General features: G+C 37.6%; 2 protein-coding genes across 2 annotated transcripts in view; both read left to right on the forward strand.

Moving 5' to 3' along the window:
• LOC135713624 (uncharacterized) overlaps positions 1–4,275 on the forward strand; it is a 54,071-nt gene extending 49,796 nt beyond the window's left edge. The window contains exon 3 of the mRNA XM_065236766.1: positions 3,327–4,275. Coding sequence (XP_065092838.1) covers positions 3,327–3,339 — 13 coding nt within the window. The 3' untranslated portion in view covers positions 3,340–4,275. The remainder of the gene's footprint in view (positions 1–3,326) is intronic.
• Positions 4,276–16,578: 12,303 nt separating this feature from the next.
• Positions 16,579–18,876, forward strand: part of LOC135713613 (dynein intermediate chain 2, ciliary) — a 74,328-nt gene continuing 72,030 nt past the window's right edge. Inside the window, exon 1 of the mRNA XM_065236746.1 lies at positions 16,579–16,611. Within this exon, the coding sequence (XP_065092818.1) occupies positions 16,579–16,611 (33 nt within the window). The remainder of the gene's footprint in view (positions 16,612–18,876) is intronic.

An 18,876-nucleotide genomic window follows, 5' to 3' on the forward strand; every position in this document is an offset into this window, starting at 1 on the left:
AGAGCAGCGGGGCAATTTTACCACAAGGGGTGCGTTTTAGACCATCATACCCTACATGGATTCGTTGCTATCGAAGCGGACGTTATGGCTTTCTCACGTCGAAGACGAAACATGGTATCCCCCAATCAATCGATAGGTCATATTTATCATTCTTTATTATGAGTTTGTGGTACGTGTTTGGACCTCTTGTGTGTGCTTCTCCTGTGCCTTGCTTCGGTCGTCAGCAACATGCGTTAATTTGGATCGGAGGTCAACGAGTTTAAGCACCTCCCAGCCTCAGCCTTCACATCAACAGCAACGGTTTTACATTCATCGTACTCTGCTCTGTTCGGACCGGTGAGGCACTGGCAGTAGTTTGAGCCAGGTAAACAGCTTACGAACACACTGGCTACTACGTGGTGACCTTGTACTGGGAAAAAGAGCTGTTGGCTGCTGTGGAAATTAAATGGTGTGAGATTGGTATGATAGACTCGTTTTCAACTTAAATTTTGTAAGCTAGTATTTACGATTTTAGGAAAATCTAAGTCATTGACAACTTCATAACGAATTTTGGGAAAAGAATTCCATGAACTGACAGAATCAAACAAATGTCTTTTATATCAACCAAGCTAATAACAAATTTGGATGTTCTGTTTTTCAATTTTAAGAATAAAATCAATATCAATTTTAAGAATAAGATCAATTGCAAGATTTATTATATTCTTCTTCTCGGGCCAGATCAGCGAGCTTGCAAAACGGAGGTGTTTTGCGTCCATCGACTAAGCATTAGAAAACAGCTGAAATGAGGAAACATCAAGATAGCATTTGCAAATTTTCTAGACCAGCGTTTCTCATTCTATGGGTCGTGACCTAGGGGCAAGACAGCTTTTGCTCATGAGTTAAAACCGAGTTAATTTTGAGTAACTCTGAGTAGCTCGAGTTATTCAAAATTCAAAACAAGCAGACTCAGCAACCATGTTTTTGTTGTGCTCATTTCCCAGATGTAAAATAACAATATCATCTAACCGCGTTTCATACCGGATAATCTCTCGCTAGTTTTGTAATTGTTCGTCCTCCGAAAAATAGTATAGTCCATGGTTGCTTTCTATTTTCAGATTGTAAATGAGTCTTCTAGTCGCACATCTATGAGTACTAACTTGAAGAAATTTAGCTTGCCTGGTCCTCGACTGAAACAACTACGGCACTCACAATATTACAACGATTTGTACAGTTCAATGCAGTTGTAGTTAGAGATTATATTCGATTATTTTATTTTATTATTGCAACATTGTATATTCTATATTATGAATTAAAACCACAATACGCCTCATTAGTGTACCATGGCTCGACGACAAACACCATTGTTTTCAGAAGGTTTTTCAATAAGGAATTCCATGTGGCCGATGGTAACAATTTTCAAATTCAAGCATGCGGATGGCAGACTTAATTTTATAATCAGACCAATCCCTTTGGGTAGAAATCTTATTTATTGTTGCTCTCCCATGTTACTGACTACAGTTTTTGTTTGCTATTAATTTTGACCAAACTGTTACAAAAATATGCATCAATATTTTTAAATCCGTGCCATATGATTTGGTATTCAGGTTCTTTTTATAACAGTAGCAGTGAAACTGCCATGCAAGTCCACCACCAAACTGCTATTTCACTCATCACAAGTACTCGTTGGGTTGCCGTCGTGTTTATTCAAACTGATGACAGTTGACCTCCTGCTTTCACTTGTTGACATAGGACTACTTTGATCACTTTTGAGTAATTATGAGTAACTCAAATTTACTCGATATATTAGCTCGGAGTACAGCTGGTTTGCCCCTAGGTCGTGACCCATCGGTGGGTCGTAGGAATTCAGGCAACTTGATCATAAAGTCTCATCTCTGTATTTGAAATTGCATACAGAATTTATCAGATTTTTAAATTATGCTGGGATACTCAATTTCAAGACCATTTTGGCATTATTGGAAAGTCTAGGCAATTTTGACTTATTCGGACCATTTTTGGCATTTTTAGGGACATTTTAACGTTTCATGATAATTATGAGTTGCGATTTTCAGACGGGCTATGATTTTTAAGCCATTTTCGCGTTTTTAACGCAATTCTACACACTTAATTTTTTTCGCCGAGATTCCAACAGCCGAACAGTTCTGCAATTTATATCGCTGAGGTTCAGTAAAACAATTGCCGAGACTCAGCTAACAAATAACATTTTGCTGAGATATCAGCTAACAGACAGATATTTTGCAGAGATATCAGCATAAGTAAATGCCGAGGTAATCGGCTGTAGGAGATTTTACCGAGCTAGATTAAGTGTGTACGCCGCTTGAATCTTGTTTAACGATTGTGAGGCTTTTTTGGCGTTTTGAAGTTTTCTAGGTTATTTCCAAGGACCTGACACGCTACCATCTTTTCGTAGTCGGCATAAAAACGTGAACACACATCAATCCAATAGCGAATTCGTTTTTTTTTTTATTGGGGTTGGAACCAGAGCGAAACCGAACTTTTTGCCAGTGCGAACCTCAACCTGAGGTAGGCTGTAAAACAAGCGATCTAACGGACACTGAAAAAAGTTTTCACTTAGTTTCTATTAGGAACGTACATAATATTTTTCCAATAACAAAAATAATTATTTTTATCTGAATATCACATAGCATAAGAAATTCTATATGTGAAATCATATAGATGTCATTGGACACATAACGTTCATGTGATTTGGTGGTGAAATTTCCAATTATCGGATCACATGATATGTGAAATTCACATGGATGTTTTCCACTGGTTATGTGATTTATTTTATGAGTGGAGGTTTATCAGAAAAAACAAGCAGACCAAATCTTGTTACCCGATCCAGGTTGGAACTGAATCATAAACGAATTCGCTATAAGCGATTGAGTTGTCTGAGGCTCCAAATTTTGATCTCATGGCCCATTTGTCCGAATGACCTATCACTACCACCCCACCCGCTCCAAAACATATTGAATTCTGTTCCGAATTTCATTTATTCTCCAACAACTCCAGCCTCCTCAAAGCGAACAACAATCAAAACATCAGATCACACAATCGCGATCATTATTTGCTGAATGCCAGGGTTGTTACCCTTGCTTGCGCTTCACTCGAGTGCGCCTCCTCTTCTCACGGTGTTGCGCAGCAATTATTGTTGACATTGAACCGGCAAAACTTAAGCTTTTCATTCTCGCACCGGGTGGTTTCAGCAAAGTGGCAATTCACTGTCATATTTTGCACAATATTTGTTTCCATCTGTTCTTTCTGTTATGACCGGATATGTCGTTTTACTATGTTACTAAAACAATTTTTCTCTCTATTTCTACTTTCAGGTGGCGTTCGTAGATTGCGGCTGAAAAGTTGTTGCAACGAGCACTAGTGATTTTACTTTAACCCTAGAATAACAACCTGTAACCTGTGCCTTACAACACTGTAAATCTTCGATATATAAACACCCACATACATTGCATAACAACAGCGAAAAAGAAAAAAATCATGATGCTAACGGTGATTGGCGCTACCTCCCTCTGGTTGATACTGATCTGGGCTGCACTGCTGGTATTCTTCAGCCCGGTGCTGTTTGTGGTCAGCGTATGTCTGCCGGAGCTTCCCCTGCTGCTGATCCGGCGGCTGCACTACATACCGTTCGATGCGGTTTAGCGACGAGGAGGGCCACTGATGGTACTCGCTCACTCCCCTGCCATCCCTTATCATTTACCTTCATAGTCCCTATTAAACAATACTACTGGAATGCCAAAATCTCGTCAATAGTGCGTAAAATGTGATTTCCCCTATGTATATACACACACACACATAACGCAGTGAGAAGTCACGACGAAACAGGAGACTGCTGTATAATTTATTGTAACGAGTATTGTGATAAGATTAAATTATTGCCACTCTTTTTCAATCATAAAAAATCGACTACTTTTGTTTCTATTTTCTATGAAAACAAAAAACTCCTCCAAGCTAACCGCATCGTCCCAGAAGCATCAGCATATGATTTTTTTAGGGTCCCCTAGTTTGTTTTTAAAGATTTTTTATGTTTTTTCTCGTACGGGTACCAATAGACGCATTTATGTCCTGGAAAATGGTTAGGAACAAATTGGAAATTTGAGTTCAAAATTTGTTTGTCAGCACCTTTTCTGTGGTTGATTGTAAGCTCATTTTTAGGATTAGGATGATTAGATGATAAGATTACCTTTTGTAACTGTATATTTTGAATATTGTATTGTATCGCAATAAGACAGACAAAGACAATAAACGTATTTATATAATGAAGATTGGGAGTGTTTTGCGTTTTACTTGAGGTACTTTTAAGCACTCTACATTTTGTGTACATCCCATCTGGCCTAGGTGAATTTAGGTTCGGACTCGACGCCTCTGTAAGCTCCCTTGAATAAGCCTTAATCAATATACGAATTTGAAAAAAAAAAACAGAAGAGAAAGCCATAAAGCTAACTTTTTATTGTTCAAAGATATTTTAAATTTTACTCCGATGGTACCTTTCATTCAAGTAACTTTCACAACATATAATGTACCTGTATATTCATTGGACTTCTCGATGAAAATTTCAAAATCTCCTATCTGCTTTGATCGATTCTTTTCATCGACTTTCTCTTTTGAGAACCACTGATATGAAAACAGATTTCGCGCTATTCTTACCAAATAGTTTGATAAAGAAAGGGCTTATCTAGCGTCCAAAAACGTTAAATACATCAGGGAAAGGTTTTGCAGCTTAGTTATCAACGAAAGTGAAAGTCGATGAAGAGAATCGATTAATGCAAATATGACCACTTGAAATGTTTATCTAGAGTTATGCAATAAGATTTGAAATCCATAAAAATCAGAACAGATCATCAGAGTTAGAGTATAGAAACGACTTAACTTAAACCGATGGCAACATATCAAGAAGAAGCGCCGCGTCCTGCTAAGTTCAGACTATGATGACCCCAATGGTTGAGTGGTAAGCGTGACTGCTCTAGTATTGGGCAAGTTTAAAAAAAAAAAAAAATCGATCTCACTTAATCAATCAACCGTGGGGCGTGGACCCCTGCTAATCTGAACGACACTTCATGCATATCAACGGTATTCATTTTTAATTTGAATCCTATGAACACCAGAAAAGTGTGTTTTTGGTAGCCTTAAACGCTGTACAGACTGGAGAGTTATAACATGTTATAACGGTTGTCAAATAATTGCAACACAGAAAGCACCATCAAGATAGCGCAATAGCATGTTATAACTATGTAAACTGAACGTACTATTATAGTAGGTTCAGACTACAGAGTTATAACATGTTATTGAGATTTTCACGTCCGGTTGTATTGGTACGATATGTGAGAGCGTGTTAGTGAATATCCTAGGATATTGCTTCCGCTAGTGTGCGTGCGTTAAACGTTACTAATCTTTATAGCGCTATCTTGATGGTGGTTTCTGTGGTGCGATTATTTTACAACTGTTATAACATGTTATAACTGCTCAGTCTGGCCAGCGCTTTATGTGTTGTTTTGTATGAAACGTTGCATATCTTTAGGCGTTATCCTCATAGACAATAGGATGTGGAATATGATGTTTATTTCCATTTCCATTCCATTTCCAAAAATAATCCAGGGCAAAGAGTCCAAATATGATCCAACTATTGAACATTATTACTTTTTCTATAAATTTTGCATGGCTGATAGATGTAATGCAATTTATCTATATTTATAATAACCAACATTTTCCTGCATTGATTAAGTAATTTAATTGCATTTTGAACGAGTACTGGCCCAACAAACAATTTTAGTTGCAAATTAGCTTATACCAAGGGACATCCCACTCCAAACTTCGTATTTCTATCAATATACCTGTGTGGATTGAATTCTTATCTGATTTTGTGTACGATATTAAAATTAATTATATTAACAGCATTAACTGCACGCCACTGATCGTATCCAGCGTGACTCGTTGATCCAGTCCATACTGTTTGCTTCGTTTGTATGCTTTGCTCGAAGAAAATTTGATTGAGAAACCTATTCACCCAAAAGAAACCGTAAGAGTAGGAGAGCATGCGTTAAGTACTTCTCGCGAAAATTAATCCTCCATTCCCATTGGTCACGTTTTTCTTATACGTAATGCATTGCTTGTCACACATTTATAAACTCCCTCCCCCCTAAGCGCGTGACGTACTTAATAGTTGCTCCTTTAGAGGCTTGAACTAGTGGTTAGTTACATTGATGTGGCAATATTGGGGGCCTGCTTATTAAATGGGTTAATGAGCTGTAAAAGTTGCTTACAAAAATGCACAATTTTCCATTTTTCATTTGATGTTTTCGTTTAAAAAGCTTATTGTTATTTTTGAATTATTTTAAACTGTAGATTCGATGGTTCGGTGCAGTATGATTAGTCTGTTAAATTTTGAGTAGTATTTAGAATAAACAAAATAAAAAAGGTTCATTGTGCTCAGCTTTTATTTCATAATACAACAACAACAACATACAGTCTTCCACATGTATGGAACACTCCTGATGAACACGGGGAATTGACTGTACCGTAATTAAGTGTTCGTTGATTGTAGAGGACTATACATATGTAAACCTCTTTTGCTCAACAATCATTTTCTAGGATTCTGATGTTGGAGAAATCGGATCAGAAAGACTTGGTGCACTTCATTTTCACATTTTAGATAACTGAAAAACAGACACTTTGTTAAATAATTTCATAGGCAGATGTAAAATACGTACTCCTTACAATAAATCAACACTTCATTTCAAATAAACTCATTTTAGACTTTAAAAAATGATCAGATTCCGCGACGAATATTATCGAACTGATGGAGCAAAAAACAACAAATATAGCACTAGCAACTGGTCATAAAACAAACGTTACTACGATGAATATAAAACCTTGATTTAAAATACTTAAAAATACTTAGGAATATTTACAAAAAATATTTAATGAATATCCGAACTTAAGTTTAGAGTGGGTTGCCCCCGGGGGGAATCTCAATCTAAACTTTGCATTTATCGCAATATACTCAAAAAGATCTTAGGGAAGATCCATTAATTATGTCACGCAATTTGGCCAATTTAAACCCCCCCCCCCCTACCCCCTTTGTCACATTTTTTGTATGGACATTATTTTTTTGACGTTGGATAACGTCTTCCGGCAACATACGGGGGTACAAAATTGAAAACAGTCATTTTGGATGCGTTACGAAAAATTAAAAGATTTTGAACGATAATAACTCAACCGTCTCTCGATAGATTTACGAGATAATGGCATCAATCGGTTGCAAATATTTCTAGCAATTTGCTGAATGTTTCAAAACTATTGATTTCATTCTATAAACTATTGAAAAATGGTTAAAAGTAAACCATTGTCTAAAGATGGTGAAAATCGATTGATTTTTTTTATATTCTTATACTTTCTCCAACCGAGACATCAGATGCGAGTATCTGACACCTCTGATATTTTCTGTTCTACTATATAAGCGTCCAACAAGGTCGCCCGTTCCATCATTGTCTATCCGATCGTCGACCCAGCAGCAGAGCAGCAGAGCAGCAGTACCAGAGCAGCGGAAGCAGAGCAACGGCAGCAGAGCAGAGGCAGCAGAGCCTGGGGGCAAAAGGGCAACTACGCCGAGTGCGTTGGTGCCAGTGCTCCGGTATACTGGGCCGCCGTCATGGAATGCCCAGCTGCTGCAGTTCTCAGTCGGTTGTATTCACCGTCTGCTCCGCAAGGGCAACTACGCCGAGCGCGTTGGAAAAATGGCCCTTTTCAGGGCCACAACATTATCAAGAAAGAGTTTAACGATTAATTTTCTAATGCCTTTCCGACACTTGAACATCGAAAGATGAATCTTCGCAGAGCCATAGATTCCATTTTTATTGCATTTCTACAAAACTTATTTCAGAATCGAACTAGTCTTCACAGACTGTGTGAAGAAGAACGATGCATCATCGAGCACAACCCGTTCCGTTCCAAAATCGTCCTCATCACAACCTCCAAAACAACCATCTACCCTCTCGACATCTCGAGTGGATTTCCCGGTTCATCATACCACCTAGCGCTGTTCTACTGATTGGTAATAATATTTACCCGGAGTTCACCGCACTCGTGGTTGAAGCAAAGCGCCCGGCATGCAAACCGCTCATCAAAATCGCCATCGCCATCCGGTACCCATGCTCAGCATAACCATCATTCCAAAAGCACAACCAAAACGGCCCTTTTCAGGGCCACCAATAATTCGACAAAGAGTTAGTTTTGAAGACAATTTCTTTCCAGAATATCACAGTTACACTTAAATTTGGGGTCTATACTGGGGTGTGGGAACGCTGGAAGGGGAGATGCTGTCTGTCTTCGAACTACCAACATCATTCCAAAGCTCCTCCAGGGCGACAGAGTAGAGCAAACCCAACAAGTCAGTTATTAAGGAATATTCCTAAAATATAATATACACAATTAAGTACAACACATAACAGACGTTATCCAACGCCAACCCTGCGGTCGTATCTAGTATACAACCCTTCCAACTTTTTGTATGGCTCGTCGCATTTTCCAAATCCCCCCTCCCTCCTAAAAGTGTGTAATAATTAATGGACGATCCTTACTTAAGATACTTAAGGAATATTTAGCATTAGTTTTTTATCTCCGGTGCTAGACAAATTTCATTTGAGGGGGTTAGAAGGAAAGGGGTGTAAGTGACTATGATCGATTCTCGTCGTCGACTTCCTTTTTTGATAGCCACAGCTTTATAAACAGATTTTGCGCTATTTCTGCCACATCGTTTGATGGCACACGAATCAAGGAATGTGTTTGCAGCTTAATTATTAATGAAAGAGAAAGTCGATGAAGAGAATCGATCAAAGTCACATACACCCCTTTCCTTCTAACCCCCTCAATTTGATTGTATACCCGATGACGTCTGGCATTTTTTTTATGTGAGAAAACGTTTAGAAAAATCAACAATTTTATCTTATTTTAATGTAGAAAATGAGGGGAGAAACCCATTTTGATTCAAGGAAGGTCGTTACCATGCCGATTCACCCTTCGTTCAATGGGGAGAAGAAAGAACTGTCTGGGAAGTTAATGTGGATGAAAGTCCATTAAAATCACCATGCATTGATATTGGTGGATTTTTGTCCATTAGGATCTTGATCGTGTTAGGATAACTTCTGGCATTTTAGGTGATAGAAGCTGAATCAAAAGTTGTGACAGCTTTCTACTCCATCTGCACCGTACTCATGGCATCCGAAATTTCCCGATGTATTTATTTATTCTAGAAGTGGTCCACATTGTTTTGGATATGGATAGGCTGAATATGATCGAAACAACGTACCATAAAGTTCCATAATTCTGCGCAGCTCCTAATTCCACGCATTTCAACAAAATTTTGCAGATATTACGGTTTCATCGAAATTAAGATGTTTGCACACGGCAACTCTTATCTAAAGGGTGTATTCAACGGGTGAGACAGCTGTACTCAGAGTAAAAATATTTACTGCGAGTAAATTTAAGTTGCTCATATTAACTCAAAAATCAACAAAGTAGTCTCGTATTTTTCATCATCATAAGAAGTTCTGGAAACAACCACCGGCTGACAGAATGTTTTGTTTAAATATTTTCAATTAGGATTGAAATTTATTTTGCTTTCTAGGGATTGACGATCTTCGAAGTTTTTCTTGATGTGGTGGTGTGATTTCAAGACCAAAGAAGTTGGACTTTGACCTAATATTATGAGAAGATTATTTTAGCTCATGAAAATTAATACTCAACCTCTCAAAATCGATGTAAGAGGCTTCTTGTTCTGTGAAATTAGTTTCTGGTACGAGGAAACTCCACATTAGTAATTATTTATAGTTGAGGTGTAGTGACCAGCAAAATTAAATTTACAAGTTTCCATAATGGAAGATCGATATAAATCTTCGAGAATATTTTGCTAGAAAAAGTCAGAGGAATGGTCAACTGTCACTAGAAAGTTCCGTTGTTTCCCCTGATACTCTTAGACAGGGTGCCTTCCATTCATTTTGACTAAAAAAATGTTTTATGAAATTATGCAATAATAAGATATTATGATGAGATTTTGTATGTTTAAGTAATAAGAAAGAATTGTAAAGTTTGTGTTTCACACATCAAAACTGCAAATTTAGCTTTGACAGAGTCACAATGAGCGTTTTTCTGATCGCCTCTTCGCGAAGAGTGAAGAGCGAAGAGTGGGTGAGATAAATTACAAAATCGTTTATTGCGACTCTCATGTAGCAAAATTGGCAGGTATTATGTGTCAAACAAAAACTTAACAATCTTTTCTTGTTGTTTACATAATCAAAATATTATCATATTTTTCTGTTGCTGCGATGAGCAACTTCTTTGTGTGGTGTTAAAGAAGACAGTCCGAAAATACATGACCTTGATTATGCGTGGAGTGCGTTCTTTTGTACGTACGAGCTAGAAGAGCATTATCAGTGATTGCGGTGGTTCAAGGAAAATTAAATAAAGCATTTCTGAAAACATGACGCTGCAAAGTCTCTAGGCCAATCGGGTGAGATCTTTCCATTTTATCTATTTATATTTTATTTTTTGTCACTGATTTATCAAATGCTCTAAATTGACGAATAGAGTTGCCAAATCATTCACCCTCCCACTAACACAGCTCTTTCCTTCCTGTGACACCTATGAAGGTAGTATGGGTTCCCTGCACCTTCTTAAGTAGATGTTGGATTAACTTTTCCTCCCATCCCCTGCAATTGTAAGGATGTGGCCAGGTGTATAATGCGATGCTTGTATTGTAGATTTTATTTTCGTGTGGGGAAAATCACTAATCCCAAGTGATATTTTCTGCGTCAACACTCGATATTTTCTGCAAAACGTATTAGTTGACCATTATATAGCCACCCACGATTTGTACAATCGCATATGATATGCTATGCTATGCTTTACATAATCAAAATATTATCATACTATCTTATTATTCCATAATTTCTTAAAACATTTTTTTAGTCAAAATGAATGGAAGGCACCCTGCTCTTAGAAAAAGACAGTTGAAAATTTTGATCAAAAACTGGTTAAATTTTCATCGCCTGGTGTTGTTGTGATGATCCACATTTAGCACAAATCGCACATTGACAAATGCGGTCTTTTATGTAGTTGTTCATCCCAGGTCACAATTGATTAGTTTTGGCCAACTTCATAGCTGATTCTATTCCGACACTTACATGAGCGATCGTCGAAGGGATGCAGGAATCCCTTCATCTCTTTTTTGTCATGTACTTAGAATTGTTCAAAATCCTCCATTTGGGATGACTGTAGACCTCCCTGAGATTGCCCCTCAATTTTTACATAAATCGTCCTAGTGACTGTCCAGAATCCCTGTTGGGTTTGCCCGAAGTTCCCTCTGATATTGTCCGGAAGCCGTATTGAGAGTGTATGAAATCTTTTTTGATAATTATCTGGAATCACCCCTAGTTAGTTCGGAAGGGAGATTATCATAAATCCCTCTGGGACTGTCCTGAATCCTTCTTGTGATTGTCCATCAGAATCTATAATAGGGGTGATGCACATATTATGTCACGCTCTAAGGAGAGGGGAGGGCAAGGGGTAAGTCTCTCAGCACATTATGCCAAAATTAGATTCGGCACTGCTTGGGCACATCCATCGGCAGACCTTCGGCACAATCTCGTAGGCATTGGATTGTTGCAATGCAAATAAAATGGGAGCACTGCTGGACAACTGTCATTGAAGTTGTTCACAACATTATGTGCTGTTTGACTGTATGTTCAGGAACATCCTTTAGTTCAATATACTAGAGGAACTCAGACCAGCAGTTTACTTATAGATCTAAATACGAAATGTAGGTTGTAGAGTGAGCTCAAGAGGACTTAATCAGACCCCATTAGTACCCTTAATTCAAATAATGCTGCAACTCACACTAAACAAACTACAGAATTTATATTCATCATCCTCTATAGTCGGTCTCCAACAATGTTCCCCACCGGTTTCGGCCGCTGATAGACCGTTGTTTTTCACATCACGAAAGGCTACACTGAACCAATTTGACATATTCCTGTTATGTGGAAGTCTAATAAATTTGCGCTATAAGATAATCCATTGAAAATGATATGATTGAAAATGTGTCAGGTAAATTATATATGAATATCCGATACATTTACAATGCTCATAATTTGGTAACATTTATATGATCGTCATATGATAAATGAAAATCGGTCAAATTATAATAATTAACTGAAATGGATTTGAAACCCATAAGCATAAGCTTTACTTTTCACCACAATATAATATATGTGTCATAAATCAATCAAAGTAAAGTTTATGTGAAAATCAAATGAAACTTACTGCTTCTTTTGACACATATATTTAATCGATTTCTAAAAATAAATCGGAAAATAAACATCAGGCAGTGGGAGCTTTAACAGTTGTGTCTTTTTTTTATTGTAGCTGATTTGGGATTCGATCCAGAACTGTTGAGGTGTGATGCTTTCGGTGTCTGTGCTCGATTCCATTAGGCCACGGCTGACTTTAAGATTGAGTGAACGAGCTGCATGAATTAGCATGAAGTAAGAACAGCTCTCCCGACATGGAATGTAGTGCAACGTTATGCTCGTTTTGCTAGAGTGAAGCAAAATAACACTGACAAATTTATGCTCCGTTTCGGTGGTGTCGTGTATTCAAATCTTTCTTAATGCTTCTGTGTGCAATAAAACAACGACTACATTATATGAGTTCATGCAACTCGTTCATGACACTCGAGTGTGAAGATTTACAATTAGAATCTTAGCTAATTAAATATTGCAGTAGAATCATTTTTTTTTCAATCTCAATACATTCATTTCCGGAACCCCTTATCTTATGAAACAATAACAAACAAAGATTATTCAATACAGTCTCATTGTTGTTAGTAATATTTAGTTCAACTAATCATTTTAATGAGTGTACGATAAGATCGTTGAAAATTGTTTCAATAGTTTATAAAGAACAATCATGTAAGATGTATTTTAATGGGAGCGATATTCATCCCAGAAAACGATGCCAAAACAAATGTTTGCTGTTGGATTTATTAAAAGGCAAATCTACATGACTATCTAATGATTGGGATAGATCTGTTTACAATCTTTATACCTCAAAAATCAAAGGAAGCTATTCCAATGAGATATATATGTTTTCCTGTACTTTGCAAAATGACAATCCAATAGTTTCTACATGTCTGTTTACACGCGACATATCAACAAACGTCAAAAATCGTTAAAAGCAACTCCAATAAAATATACATGCCTATCTTATAAGATATATCTTTTAGTGAGCAATATTCTTCATGAAAACAGGTATATTTTACTGAGTTTTCTCATAGTGCAAATTTATATGATTTTCCATTAGTTTCTAGATATCTGTTCCCACCCATGACATATCAACAGTTTTTCACCATGAAATATATCAGACAATATTCATATACTTTTTACCTATTGCTAACCACGTTCGAAGCAAAGTATTATCAAGTACTAAGTATGTGAAATTATGATAGAAATCATTTCATATCGCAGTCATAGTTTTTAAGTGATAATCCAATGGAATCGATCAATCATCACATAGAATGAATAAATCTGCTGACATTGCTATGTTATCAGATGGATCCAATAAACGGTACATGTCGATTTGTTTCAGTGCATACTTCTGGTCTACCTTTGAGGGCATTATAATACCCTATAACACAGGACTTTTATTATCCTATGAACACAAAACACGAAAATTTCACACACCCGCCACTTCCCGCGTCATCCTCAATCCAATTTATGCTTGCGATTCAAACCAAAACATTCAAGGTGTCAAAAATACCGGGTTGCCGGGATGGCTATTTTAGCTGGCGCTGCTTGCTCTATGAGCGTCAACATCGGCACTCCTGCGGCCTACCCCTGGAGGGGGGGGGGGAACGTCACCAAAGAAGGAAGGGGGGATGTAGTTTTTCCTCAATTTAGCGTGACATAATAAATGGATCGCCCCTTATGTGGCTGCTACTGTTTCGCAGCGTGCTAACGGGTGTTCAATAAAAAATGAGAATGATTTCAGTGCCGTCCAGCGCTCTTGTGAGAGCATCGCGACTAAGTTGCGTCGTACGGCTGACCAGGGCCTCTTCTCCAATATTCATCGACGTTTTTTTGAAGAATAGACATTATGTTTTTTATAAAAAATACTGAATTCGTTGAAAAATTTTTTTTTACTGGCTATATGACTGAAAAAATCTCATTTTTTATTGAACACCCGTTATATGAAAGTACAATTGCCTATCCATTACCGAAATATCTTCTCGGTTAAGCTTTAGTTTGAAAGGGCACCGCTTAAAATGTTGAAATATGTATTACAAATTTACAAATGCAATTACGCCTCTTTGAAATGTTGTCACTGAATTTGTTTACCGTTAAACTGTTTCATCCATCGGTGTCGGGAGTTTAAACACAACCGTTTTCCACTGCTGAGCTAGAAGGTAATGGCCCACCTTTGTTCTAGTCTCTTGGTAAAACTTTTTTTTTCATGGTTCAAGCTGAAAATATAATATGGATTCAGAGGAATGATTTGGACATTCGTAAGTAACGAGAAGGATAGTGTTATAACTCATATCATCAATAAGTTGTACCCTGATTAAAACCCGTATTCTTATCCTCAGATCATCAAGAACTATTCTGTTTTTTTTTTTTTTGCTTGAGCAGAACCACAAATATGTAAATAAGGAGAGAAACCTGTTCAACTGAGTTGCTGCGATAAAAAAATTCATGTTGTCAACGATTTTCTTCATTGAGCAACGGGAGTAACTCAGAGTTACTCAAGATTTGCTCAAAAAATACTCATGGTTGAAAGCTGTCTAGCCCTTAGGTTTTTGTAGTTTTTACCCAAATTTTCTTCAACTCCAGCTCTGCTTTCATAGTTTTGGGATGTTTGCAAAGTTCCGTCCATTGGACCACTTTTATAGCCACTCCCTTCCTTTTTTCGGGCACTAAGACGCTCCTTGAGGGATCTTATCACATGAGACATAGTTGTATTTGCATTTCCAAGCTTTTTAGCGATCCATGGGTGGGACGCCTCTGGATTTTGATTGTAAATGCACAACATTTTTTCACGGACAATTTATTTTTTCGACGACATAACTGGAACTACTTATGAATACCTATGAAACTTGATAGATGTAAACAATACACTATGAATAAGATTTAATCAACCAGCAGGCCTGGGTTCAATCCCAGTCGGCGCCGCCGGGATGTTCTGAGGCAAACATCGCTGACCACGCCTTCCTTCGGAAAGGAAGTAAAGCCGTTGGTCCCCGGTTCATGAGTTGATGGGTCAATAGGTAGGGTCCAGGTGTGGGAGCTGCCTCCCTGGCGTCGGTAGCATTGGTGCTCAGCACGGAAAACAAGATCGGCGGAAAACAAATCAAGAAAAAAAAAGATTCAATCAAATATTCAGGTTTTTTACTCATACGGTTCAAAAGTTACAGACGATTTTCGGTGTGCAATTTTTATCGAATACACCCTTTAGTTGTTGGATTTAATTCAAATTTTTGTAGAATTATGGCACTGTACGGAATGGCTTTCTCATTAATTCTATCAATTACCAGAAACGGATGTGACATGATGAATCATTAATATTGTCGTTGATATGTTTGGAATAAATCAATAACAAGACGCTTAATGGTTTTATTTGGTATCAACATGATTTACATTTCATTTTGATTTCGACAGATTCAAACTAGTAATAATATAATTTTTTACGCGATGAAATGTAACAAACTGATGGAATATAACAAACAACTACATTAGTAACCGGTTACAACGATGAATAAGGCTATGATATAAAATAAATCTTTAAGAGAGAATTATCTCTTAATCACTTAATTGATATTAGAACTATTGTTTGGAGTGGGATACCCCTAGGATCATATTTACCATTTGATTCTAATCAGTGACGTCAGCAATACGTTATCGAACAGAAACAAACTCCATCCAAGTGCTCCATGACGACGGGAACGGGTGTTTTCCTCCGATAAACAAAGCCACTGGTCCGCGAGTGAGAAGAAATAATCCATACCGAAGCAAACGGAAAAAAAGTCTTGTCTATATTCTGTGCCATTGTGGAAAATCGATTAAAATTTTCTAAATTTATAGAGACACGGTCTCGCCACTACGGTCCTCGACGCGGCTCAAGCTTCTCACGGGAAAAGTTTCGTTTCAATCCTCCGGTGCGACTATTTTTAACCGCATAAATAGGCTTACGCGAACAATCGTAATAACGCGAGTGAAACACGGAAGCGGGTGCCAAAAAACCATTACCAAAGACGAACCGCGGATCCATTCAGCAGAACGGTACGCTAGAGTATCCGAAAAAAGCCTGTCCCCGCTGCTTCGGCCGCCACCATCAACCTGCTCTATAATTAATTAATAAACTTAGTGCCTGGCCTCAAGCTCCTTTTGAGCGATAAAAAAAAGGTGCGGATTTTGGTGTGCTGTCGTGGCAGCTAGCTGGGTGGAAAAGCGGAAAAGGCACCTCCTACAGCTTTAGACTAACGACGAAGACGAACAACGTCGGCAAGGACAAGATACCAGGATGCCACTCAAGTCAATGCAACGGCGAAATACGGTACACACAGCAGGTTTTTCACTACATAACTGAATTGTTGTTTTCATTTCATTTATTTATTTGCTTTCATCCTATGTGAAATTTAAATTTCACCCGAGTGTCCTTGCATGTTTGCAGGATATTAGGGCACTCGGAGTTATCGGTGGGGTTTTTCTTTCGGTGGTGGGAAGGAATGGGAGGAGATTCAAAGGGATGTTCCGCCTAAGAGGTTTTCCACGACTAAATAAATAGATCTGAAGGTGCTTCTTCATTTGAAACTAGCTCTAGGGTGGATGTTTGGAGAACGCGACAGGATTTTATCTAATAAGGCCGCATAAACAGCATTCAACTGTTAGATTTATGAATTGCAAGGGTTGGTTTGCTTTGCAAGGGGAATTGCATAATGTTAGCTTTATTCATGGGAAAGATGGATTGTTCGTTGCATCGCTCGTTTAGTTTGAAGTTCAACACATGTACATGCATAAAATGTCTGTTGAACAACTGAAGGTGCAGTTACTGGTACATTATCTTGCCTTGTATTAACGGTTTACGAAAATCTTCATGCAAAATCTAAAATTGTAGGAGCTCATTGTTGGCAATTCCAATGTAATTTTTGCAATTTTCAATCATCGAGTGCTTAACTTTTTTCGTTTAGTAATTATTTCTTCCAAAGTTGGGTACTTTCTTAGAATCAACGATCCCTCAGATGACATGGTATGGAGTCCATACTAGTTCACAATTAGTCTTTCAATGTAACTTTTGTCTTCAACTGTTGAATTAATTTTGGTAGGATTTGAATTGATTTTATTCGGTGAAATTCTTCTTTGTTAGAAGAACCCACCAAGGGAAGCATGCGGAGAAATAGTTTTCTGAGATTCTGATTTCAAATTGAAATCAATTCAGTCCGACAAAATAAAATCTACGGTGATTGTATCTTGAAATATACATAACTACTGTATTGTTTCTGCTTATCGGATGAATAGATCTTAGCAATTTATAATTAAATGTGTCCGAGAATGGTCAGCAGCAAACTAGGAATCTGCAATTTACCTTCTGTGTTTTGAGGGAGCTGAGATTTGTCAAAAGTATGAGGTGGAAACAAAACGGTAGAACACAAGCCAGTAATTGGTCTGAAAATTTCTTTGATAGAGTTTCACCCCTCAACAGAAACTTTTCCTCTGTAGTTAGATAACCAGTAGATTGGGAATCTCGAGCACTTAAACTCTGTACAACTGTTGCAAGACAGTTTTTCAGTAAGTGGTGCTATTGATGCAACTTGTATAGGCACATACAATCCTTTGATATCACCTGTGTTGTGGAAATCAATTTATCCATGCATTACGTATCACTTACGTTACTCTGAATTATGGCACCATTACCACATCGTATCAATATAACAATAGATTGGAAAAGTTTAGCATCCTTTGCCTCCCTGCGTGTAAGATGGTGCTTCTTTGTTCTAAACCACTCAGTTTAAGCACTATCGGCTGTAAACTTTGTGAACCGAAGCAATATGGTTGGATTTATATGGCTTATGTATTTTGCCTTAATTAATTTATAGTTATTTCTTCGTAATACTGGAAAGTCATTATTTGCAAATGTAGATAGACTTTTACGATGTTTTCTTGTTCCTGTTTGTCACTTTCTTTTTTGCTTATGAACACTTTTTATTTGATACGCACCTTAACTCTGAAGTTTGGACAATTCGTCATCAGAAAATCCGAAGAATATCATCTTTATTTGTGAATGTTCAGTGCGAGATACTGAAAGCGTGAGCGGTCAGGAGTTTAGTTTGTATTTCTTGTGAAGAGCTTGTGAATCTTATCGGAAACTTTAAAGCACTGAATCTTTTTTTCAAAATCATGAATATGCAGAGTTTGTGAAACGGTCAAATCAACAGACGTGGCAGAGTTTGCCGAACGCAGTTCTATTTTATTAGACATCTTTTAATTACGCTGTGTGGTTTTTTTTACTGAGACAAACACATCTTATCACCTCTGACTTTCTGGGGGCCCCTTGGGTAATATTCTAGATTATACTTATGCCTTAGCGAGTCACGTTTTTTAGTACCACCCATCATCAATAACCGAGATGAAACTGTCTAAGTCGTAACTAACATTTCATTAATTTAGGTGCATCCAACCGGAAAACTGATTTGCATAAAAGTAAACAAAATTTGTAATGTTGCTCCGCATGAACCGATTCTGTAACGTGATCGTCAGAAGTTTAAAAACTACAAGGGACAGCCCTACGGGGTTGTACACAATGGTGACGTAGGACTACGTG

The sequence above is a fragment of the Ochlerotatus camptorhynchus genome, unplaced genomic scaffold (genome assembly GCF_037179485.1).
Source record: "Ochlerotatus camptorhynchus isolate MF236.1 unplaced genomic scaffold, CSIRO-AGI_Acam_v1.1 ptg000574l, whole genome shotgun sequence".
Classification (NCBI taxonomy): Eukaryota; Metazoa; Arthropoda; class Insecta; order Diptera; family Culicidae; genus Ochlerotatus; species Ochlerotatus camptorhynchus.